Genomic DNA, 10,247 nt, shown 5'->3' with positions numbered 1-10,247 from the left:
CTATCAGCCGGTAGAAACCTCGAGCTTGCCGTCTAATTGTTAAATAGAAACCTCGAGCTTACCGTATAACTGTTTAATATCAAATGACGCTGACAACAAACTCAGAGGTCCTTTGTTCTCTAACAGTAATCCATATATTATAAATCCACAAAAATACACCAAGTTGTATAATATTTGCAATGTAGTATAAATATAAATATTCGTGTATATATTAACCTATAAGAACTATAAAAGACTATCAGAAAATATCCCATCAAAATCACTTTGTAAAATTTCTCTGAATCACTATCTTTTTAAAATAAGAATCGATATTTAACTTTGTAATTTGACAACATGAATTTATTAAAACCCAGCAGATTCATTCCAGAAATAATCACTGTATCTGAATAATAATCGTTAATCTATGATCTTTTTCTCTTTACATGCTAAATGCACTGAAGTATAAGTTTCTCAGTTCTTGTGTAGCAAATCAAACCGCACACCATGGGTTAGGGTTAAGGACGAGGGGACGACCGACATTTCAACCTAAGTATTTTATACTATACTGGAAGTAAAGGTAGCTTTCTCCAAAGCGCCGCATATTTGGTTGAATGTCCATAACATAATTTGAGAGAACAGTGGCATTTGGTATTACAATGGAGATAGTACAAGCAGAAATCTAGAGTAAGTGACAGCTGACCAATGACCCAAACATTTTAACTTGCTCGCAGCGAAGAGTAAAAACTCCCCAAACAAGCCCCCTACAAAGTGATCTTGAAACTAAAAGCTAATGAAAAACCCATAGAAAATGCTAGGTTCACCCGCTATCCCGAAAAAAACAATGGCCAAAGTTGAGCACGATTTTAATGGATTGTATTAAGCTGTCTCTTGGTTTGTCAATTTGTATGAAACATGGTCAATTAATGATAAGAAAGCACATTCTTTTTCGTTATGTAGCTGACATATGTCATTGAAAAAAATCAACAAAACTAGTTTCTCCCCGCTCCAAGAAAACAGGCATTTGAGCTGTCCTTTTCTCTCATTTTAGCTCCAAAACAAAATAAGCAACGGCCTATTTATTAAGCCTTGTATTAATCCTTTTCACCATGACATGCAATAAGATCAGCATGCCGTTATAATTATACTCAATAAACTTTAGACTAACTAAACCTATTATAATTTGTGGCTTCTAATTAGCGGAGCTCAATGAAGAGCGATCATCTTCTTTTCCCACAAGTCTCTTGAGTCGTTCCAGATGATGGTACGCTCTATGAAGAGAGGAAAATAAGCGCGTGAGGACTGAGTTGTATAACAAACACAAAGCAAACAAGATTCTAAAATTGAACTTTAAAGAGCTAGCTAGGTTAACACATCAAACGAACAAAAAACAACCAGAAATACGGCAGGGACTAACATGTCACTTTTTCTTTTCTCCCGGAGGTCACCCACACGTAATCCATTCTTCATTATTTGTTTGTAAGCAAGCAGGTATTTTGTTAAGGTTCAGCATTCCACTCGGTGCACGAGATAACCTAACTCCTCCCTTTTTAAAAACCCTCTTATGCAGAACATGAATGCGGATGAGACCGGTTTAACTTACCTTTGTAATGAGACCTCTCCACGAAAAATGTCGGCATCTCGTTCACTTTGGTCATCTGAAAACAAACAGAAACGTAACTCAGTAAACTGAACAAGGGAAAGGAGACTGGGTTTGAGCAAAATATCTAAATATCTATCATCTGGGTTTGAGTAAACTCAACTTTTCGGAAAATCCATAATGCATAATGTCGGTAGCAGAAGACGTGTATTAAATCCTGTTTTTCTTTTGGCCACCAAGTCCTCAGAGTGAGTTCATTAACCTTACACCAGCATTTACACTGTAGCTTCTTACAGTGAGATCTTCAGAGCCAATATTGTTTATTAAGATATATAAACACCAAATATTAAATAATAAGCAAAGGATAGTTAAGATTAAACATAGCATTCCTAATTGAATGGGATTTAAGGCAGAACATACCTGACGCTAAAGAATCCTTTGTATCTCTGGACTTGAAATCCACATTAGGGGAAGCCTTAAAGGAGAAAATAGTCATCTTTAGTCACAAATCTTTTTATACTTACTTACTTCCGGCCCCGAGTATTAGCCAATCATCATAAAGTCGCCGGGTAAAGTCTCCGTTATCTGTTTTTTTTTTCTCTCGCGATATTGTGTTACCTTATATAAAAACAATTTTCCGTTATCAAGTGTTTCGTGACTTGACGTTATCTAGTGTTTCGTGATTTGGCGTTACCCTGCAGTAGTCTAAATCTCCGTTATCGAGTATTTCGTGATTTCCCGTTACCTAATAGTAGTCTAGATCTTCGTTAATTAGTGCTACGTGGTTTGAAGTTATTTTATAGTAGTCTTAATATCCGTTATCTAGTGTTCCGTGATTTCGCGTTACCTTATAGCACTCTAAATCTCCGTTTTCTGGTGTTCCGTGATTTCGCGCTACCTTAAAGCACTCTAAATCTCCGTTGTGTAGTGTTTCGTGATTTGGCGTTAACTTATAGTAGTCTAAATCTCTGTTATTTAGTGTTTTGTGATTTGGCGTTACCTTATAGTAGTCTAAATCTCCGTTAGTTAGTGTTTCGTGATTTGGCGTTACCTTATAGTAGTCTAAATCTCCGTTAGTTAGTGTTTCGTGATTTGGCGTTACCTTATAGTAGTCTAAATCTCCGTTAGTTAGTTTTTCGTGATTTGGCGTTACCTTATAGTAGTCTAAATCTCCGTTATCTAGTGTTTCGTGATGTGCCATGTCCTGCATGGTAAACAGCATCTGTTTCAAGGCTTCTACAGGGCCTGGGGCAGCTTCCTTTCCACTGAGTCTCACAGGAGGTGAGCTGCTATCCGGCTTCTAAACAGATCAGCACAACAAACAAGCACGTCATCACTTGCTAGTACAGTGAACTAAAGAATTAGTGATCAGATTCCCTCACCAGCTGTCAGTTTATGCAATCTCTCATTCAACGTGTGCATTAAGCTCGTGCATGTAATTTAGCAAACGAGAGCGGATTTCGTGGGATCACAAAATCTGGGAACTAGATGAAAGTTCGAGAAACATTATTTAAACCTCTGCAAAGTCATATAAAGAAGGCTGATAAAAAGTTTAAAAGCTTACCGTAATTTTTTTATCATCGCTATCGACGCTCAAACAGTCTTCAAGAAATGATGATATGATGCCAGACTTTGGACTCGTAAAGCGCCTTCTTATGAAACTCTCTGGTGCCTTTGTGTCTTCATCTCTATACAGGAATCAACAAATGTACATTGTATAATGAACAGTGGAGCAGACAACAGCTCGTTTACAAATGTATCTAAATATATTCTGTTTACAGCGAAGCTTTAAGGAAATGGAAGGGAAATTAAATCGCAAAAATATTTATTAATACTCCACACTACGCAGTAGTGGGAGGCCTACTAATGGCTGGTACGCTGGATCGAGCCGCTCGAGACCGGGCTCATTGTGTTGTGTTCTTGGACAAAACAGTGCCTCTCTCCACCCAGGTGTATAAATGGGTACAAGCGAATTGTGTAACACTGGGTGGTAACTCTGCGATGTACTAGCATCCCAGGGGGAGTATAAATACCATTAGTCGCCTAATGCCACAGAAATTAAGTAAAGCGCCGGCCGTACGGGCCACTAGGATCGAACACAAACAAATGTACTGGAAAAGAGAAAAAACTTACAGCTTCCACAAGTGAAATCTTTGAGGAAGTTCCTCTCGCACTGCTGCATGGGGGTTTGTTGAAGCAAATACACTAGTCGGTGAAAACTTGTCATTTTCATCTTGTACCTCTAACACATGAGTCATATGGCGCGGGCTCAAGTGATGTCTTTTGCTGACACCTATGTCCGTCTCTGTCTCTGTTTCAGATTCGACTAACGTGTCGCTATCTGAGACAGTCGTCAGTGAAGGGCTGACATCAAACAGAGGCATGGGTGGGTGGGTAATAAGTATTTCAGTATCCGCCGTGTTCACACTGATGACGTCATCGTCAAGACTCCGGCGTGAGTTTCTTGGTTTCGAAGCTGAACTGATAGCGATCCGTCTTAAATCCGGAACTGTTTTGCTTCTTCGGTGACTGGCCTTCCTCGCAGTACTCCTGGTCGGAGCTGGAGGAGGTTTCCGGTACCTTGCATCTGGTGCAGTCTTTGCAAGCTTCTCATCTCTTGATCGGTAACTTGAGCTGGCGAACACAGGCTTGGGAGTTGATTTCAAACTCTCCATCGTCCTAGCGTGCATTTCACGCTGCTGGCTTCTGGGTTCAGAGAAGGAAACTTTCGGATCGCTACGATAGCCACTGTGTGGAACACTGCTTGAATAAGTATGTCTGCCTGGTGAGCCATGTGTTTTCTGGGTTTCTCTGCCAGTGTAGACCATGGGTGTTGAATAATATTGAGGTTTAGGATGCATGGGCTCGGCGGCACTACCATCTTGTGACCGAGAACTCTGAATCATAGTTTTCCACGGATACATGGTATTAGGATCTCTATACATCTTTTCCATTTTAATTCCTGTCGGTGATTTGCGCATAACTCTATCCGTGTCGTCAGACTCGGCATCGCTGTCGCCTGTTCGTGGCGGCAAGTCTATCTTCAGTGGAATGCTTGCGCGCGATGGAGATTTGATAGGACTGGAACTAGTATACTGTTGTCTACTTTTTGTTGGTGATGACTTAACTTCCGCTTTCTTGGCGGGTAGATTTGAATAGCGTGTTACATTAGGAGGCGAAACGTACATCCGGTTAAATTGCGGTGACACACTGCGCCGCCCAGCCTCTTCAGATGTCCCATATCTTTCATTCTGTGGGGGTAAGCTGTATCGTGGGGGAAGTGCAGTAAAAGGACTCCCCTCTGGAGACGAATCCCTAAGGACATTAGTTCTAAGAGGCGTACTCTCTCTACCTTCTGAATATTCGTCTCTCGTAGAAAAACGCAAAGTTTTGGTGGGTGTGTATGTTAGACTTTTCGATCGTCTCGGAGATACTGACGATTGCTCTCGAGATTTAACCTTGCCTGTGCTTTTTCTAAGCTTCTTAGTGGACTCCTTTTTAAGTCGTGCAACTTTCTTGTCGTGGTATAATGAGTTATGGAAGTCCCCTCCCATATTGACCGGAGTAGGTCCATATACAGACTGGGAAACTAACATGTCCGTATCGGTACTCGCTCCATCGTTCCAATCGACGCCGTTCATTCTACTCTCCGCCATCTTTACTCTTGTTGGGTCCATGGGCCTTCTTGAAGGGTAGCTACCTCTGGATTGTAAATCAGACACTTTAAGACCTGGTGTGGACCGTGATGAACGCACGAACGTTCTCCTTTTTGTGTCAGTTTCTGAAGTGGATGAGGTGCTTGAAGAGTACTTCTTATCAGGGCTAAAAAGGAAAATAAAGAGAATAGATTTAATAGTACAACCTCATAAAGTATTGGATTTGGACCCTATGGAGAGTCAGTAACAAGTTACAAACATCACAAATATCTGAAAAATTGGACACTCCTCCGAAATGGGAAAGGTGCATTGAAATTAACATACAGTAGAACCCCGCTTACTCGAACGGTTTTTCGTTTCCCTTCAGAGTTCTAGTTTCCGGGGTTCTACTGTAGTTAACTACGGGAAGCAAGCGCTTTTCGGGGGTTAGCAGGTCAGCCGTATTCATTATTGTTAACGGTGGCTTCACAGCGGTCAAACGCAAAATTCTAATTCCATTTCCGGTTTTCGCCGCCTTGAACTTTGTAAGAGTTTGTTTTTTGTTGTTAGGTTGGCCACAAGGCAGTTTCCAAAGAGAGGTGGGGTTGTGACCTCTACTCTTAATGTAATAAGTTAAAGCAATCAACACTGTACACGGCATGTCTGGCAGTAGACTGACAACTGTCTTCTAAATAATGGTCTGTATAATGGGTCTTGATACAGACACTTTGGTGCAAGTATGAGTTTACTAACAGAATAAAACCTTGCCAGATGCACTTGAAGAACCTATAATTTATTTTTTCAAACACTGTAGATATACAGTAGGTTTATAACTGGAGGACATTGGGGAAGGGGTAGGCTTTTATAGATTGTGCTCCTAAAAGTGGCATATTATGCTACTAGCAGTGCTCAAAATTTTGCCAAATTATGCAAAAATTATGCCAGAATTCCCAAATTATGCTTCTGATTTCCGAAATTATGCTCACAAAATGACGTAGATTCTATACATAGAGGTGCGCAATAACGACACCAAATTATGATGTTTTTTAAATAAACTGTTGTTGTAAATTTATTTGTGTTTATGGCAGTTTATCACGGCCGTCAGCTGTCCAAATTAGCTGCTCGCATCTCTAAACCGTTTGTAAAATGCCTCCAACGACTTAACAATCACAATTGTATAGCTAAAACACGCATTGCAAGAACAAACTACCTAAATTTCATTTATTTCTGTAGAAAGTACACCATATTTACTACATTTTATGAATTTATGCTCCAAAAAGTGCTAAAAATTGCTAATTATGCCGTGGCAGTGCTCGTTTCACAAATTATGCTTTTTAGCTCCAATTATGCCAAAAATTATGCTAGCACAATCTATAAAAGCCTAGGAAGGGGATCATGACAGATTATACTGTAACTGGACTAAGACCATGGTTAGCTACAGTGTGTACATATCATGCTCAACTACCTCTGCTTGACGTGTCTGTGCCTTGCAGTAGTGTCCAGGTCTTCCACCCAACTAGGGTACTCTTTGCCAAGTCCAGACACCCAGCTGGGGTATTCTGTACTGCCATCTGGACGAGAACGATTTTTCACTGGTCCTGATTTTGGTGGGGATCTCAATGATGCCTTACTGTGATAGGATCCTGGTTAAAAAAAAAAAAGTTTGGAAACTTACACTTCATGGTACAGTCTCAGGTCCATAACCCTTAAACAGTTCAATTTAGGTGCACCACGTGATACACTCTTGTCCAAACAAATGCATCTAATTATTTCAGTTGGGAGGGGGGGGGGGAGATATAACAAACTGTGTTATTATTTGACTGTATACCTGAAGTTGAAGGTCGACTTCCTTTGAAGCTGCTAAGTAGAACTTCTGTTTCCACAGTACCAGCATTGCTGTCTAGGTCAACCACAGAAGAACTTGGGGAGGGGAGGGTAGAGAGCTCATCATCAATGCCTTTGTGTGAGCGATAACCACGCCCAGGATGTGGATTCATATTTTCTTCATCTGAGGATATAACAATTATTATATTGAAACAGTCAGGACCAGTGCCAACTGTACATCTAAGGAAGATGGCCACCTAGAGAAAGTTTGTATAATTTGACACTAGTAATAATGAGGCAGTAATGGCTAGGTTTCTTTAAAGCGATTTCATGTTTGGATCTATTGCTCATATGTATGTATTAATTACTAGATAATTAACTTTGTTGAGACAGTATAAACAAGACAAAGGACTTTATCGAAAGTCTAATAAGTACTTTATGCTTAACACATGTGCAGAACATTAGTCTTTGTTATAAATTATGCTGGAACTCTTGTGAACATCACATGTTTTTCCCCAAAATAAAATTTCCTGTTGACTCCCTGGCACCAAGAAAAAAGCTGCAAATTAATTGGAACTTTTGATATTTCTTCATGCCTGTAAGTAAGCCTTGATTATCTATTATTTCAGTATATCCTATCTTAAAGGGATAGAAGCTAATTCTCTGGTTGATAGACAACATCCAACATATTTCTGATCATTTTTAATTGTAAATATTTTTAACTTTTAATACTTTTAATTTACACGACCCCACAAGCTGTAAGCTTTTATCCAAATCGTGTTTTTAAATAAAGGCAACTTACTTACTTACTTATTGCTTTGTAAATAACAGCAATGATCATTATTGTCATTTCCATGCTTTATTTTCAGTTTATGAGAGATGTACATGTAAGGTCACCTTTTCTAAGGAAATTGCACTGCCTTATCAAGAATTCTTTTACATGAACTGCTGTGACTTCTCAGTCTAATACAATTAACTTGCAAGTTCTATCCCTATAAAAAAGAGATACTGAAAAAGATAATCAAGGCTAACTTACAGATATGGGGAAGTATCAAAAGTTCTAAAGATTCACAGATTGTACAGTGCAGAAAGTATACAACAATTTGCTTAGCAATTGGAAGTACCCTTGAATGCTGTTTTTAGAGGTTAGACTTTAACAAAAGTTACAAAAGTTAAGCACTTACACACACGCATGCAACTGAAATACAATCCAGCTTATTTGTTTATTTTTATTTCATTTTCTTGGTTTGGATTAATTATGAACTGTGAAACCTTTTACGGTTGAATATTGTGTACACAAAATTTAACATGATTGTTATCTGACTATCAGCCCAGTCTGAAATACACTGTAAAATGGCAAGAACTCAATGAGATCTTGCACACATGCAGAGGTACAATGTATTTTTACTGCCATGCACTGCATGCAGTATGCAGTACAATGCTCAGTTACCTGCATAAACTGGCACATGCAGATCAGTATTATTTACAGTGTTTATGTTGTGGTTTAAAATTTTTCAAACCAGTTGGATTTTTTATTTCCCTTTGTTTCAGATTATGACAATGAACATGAGTCAATGAAAAATAAAAATCAAACTGGTTTGTTGCAAGCCGTTTCTGCCATGCATTGATACATACATCTGTACAGGATAACGATTATGAAGCACCACTCCCTCCCTCTTCTCTATACCCCCCTCTTCAAATCTCTTCTTGCCGCAAAAAAAATTTTTAACGATCATTTGTATGCAGCGTATATCAAATTACCAGCCATTAATTTACAACCTAGCAACCAAACTTTACGACATGCACAACAGTGAACATGTCAGGTACATCTGCTATAATCTTGATACCTAGGGAAAATACTAGTTTCTGAGTTTAATATAAATACTGAATATTCCAAGTCATATAACCTGCAAGACGACCGACATACGTTGGTTGCTTTTTGTTTAGGCGACAATAGCGTCCCTTCTAAATTATTTATACTCGCTTTATTTATTGAATAAGCCGGGATCGAAGACTTTCGGGCTCTATTCCCAGTTAAGTTTCTAATTCTTGAGAAAATCTGACCTTAACGTGTCATGATTTAACGATAAGCGTGCCTTTGGGCATGTACAATGCAGAGGAGATGAAAAAAGTGTACTGTTGCTTCGTTTGTTTACTCAAGCGTATAAACGACACAAAGTTGTAACCACAAAATTAGGAATAAATTTGACTCCCGCTAGCTATCCAAAATGAAAAACCTTGACTTTATACAGCTTTATAAACTCTTTTTAGGTATCCGATGCTTATTTTCGATTTGTTAGATAGCATTATCATCACGAAAAATTAAGAATTCGATTTGACATCTAAAATTTTACAACTGCAGCTCTGTCGGAATTCAAACTCGAGTAGCGAGTAAAGGTTGCCTAGGACGCGTCCCATACGCTTCTAATTCATTCACCGTGAAATTACTTTTAAACAAGCCTCGCTAACAAATTTTTCGACGTCGTAACACTGTAGCAATACGTATTTAGACAATTATATTAGAGATGTCCCGCCTCAACAGAACTGATCTGATAGCGAAATTAGCTTCACGATCACAATGATTGCTCACCTGAACCAGGCAGTTCCGGAGTTGTTCGGTATCCGAAAGGTGCCACTCTACTCGATAATTCTTTTGCATATGCTACGTTGACCCACTCCAAAAGCTCATCGACTTTTCTAGCTGGCGATTTACTTGGCGGACTTCTTAGCGATCTTTCCAATGAATCCATAAAGTAATATTTCGGCGCTGGAGAAAGCAAATCGGAGGGACGCCGTCGATAAGTCGTGACGCTTCGGCCGCCCTCAAACTGTGCGATGTAAGCTTCTAGAGCTTCTGACGCCGATTTGTAGACTGTGTGATCAAATCTTAGCCGGCTTTTGAAACCCTGATTTTGCTCATCACTTCTCCTTGTTTCACTCTGCGGAGAAAGATTCATGTGACTTTGAAATCAAACACCCTGGGTCTTATGAATACTAATTCCGAAGTCGTTGCGATTCGAATGATGGCGGCAAAACAATAATCATGCTTCACTGCGCATGTTCAAATGCAAATGAACGCCATGCGAGTTAACCACGCGAGGCGATGCAAACACAACCACCTTACAGATCTGTCAGATTCCTTCGTCCACAGTAGCCTGTGAACAGGCTCTTCGGTCAAGGATGGAGCGAAAAGAAAGCGGGAAAGGAAAGGG

At 39.5% G+C, this 10,247-nt stretch overlaps 1 protein-coding gene across 1 annotated transcript; it reads right to left on the bottom strand.

Moving 5' to 3' along the window:
- Window positions 1-107: 107 nt before the first annotated feature.
- LOC144658050 (uncharacterized) lies at window positions 108-10,050 on the bottom strand. The gene is made up of 9 exons (XM_078518378.1): window positions 9,626-10,050; window positions 7,040-7,219; window positions 6,677-6,854; window positions 3,710-5,398; window positions 3,141-3,264; window positions 2,730-2,876; window positions 1,997-2,051; window positions 1,580-1,634; window positions 108-1,247 (listed from the first exon to the last, which is right to left on the bottom strand). Exons 1-9 carry the CDS (start codon window positions 9,990-9,992, stop codon window positions 1,169-1,171), a joined length of 2,874 nt encoding a protein of 957 aa, XP_078374504.1. The 5' UTR covers window positions 9,993-10,050; the 3' UTR covers window positions 108-1,168.
- Window positions 10,051-10,247: the final 197 nt, after the last annotated feature.

The sequence above is a fragment of the Oculina patagonica genome, chromosome 1 (assembly GCF_052425735.1).
Source record: "Oculina patagonica isolate OP01 chromosome 1, crgOcupat, whole genome shotgun sequence".
Taxonomy (NCBI): Eukaryota; Metazoa; Cnidaria; class Anthozoa; order Scleractinia; family Oculinidae; genus Oculina; species Oculina patagonica.
Note: the sequence above shows the minus strand (reverse complement) of the source record. Positions and strands in the feature narration are given on the sequence as shown.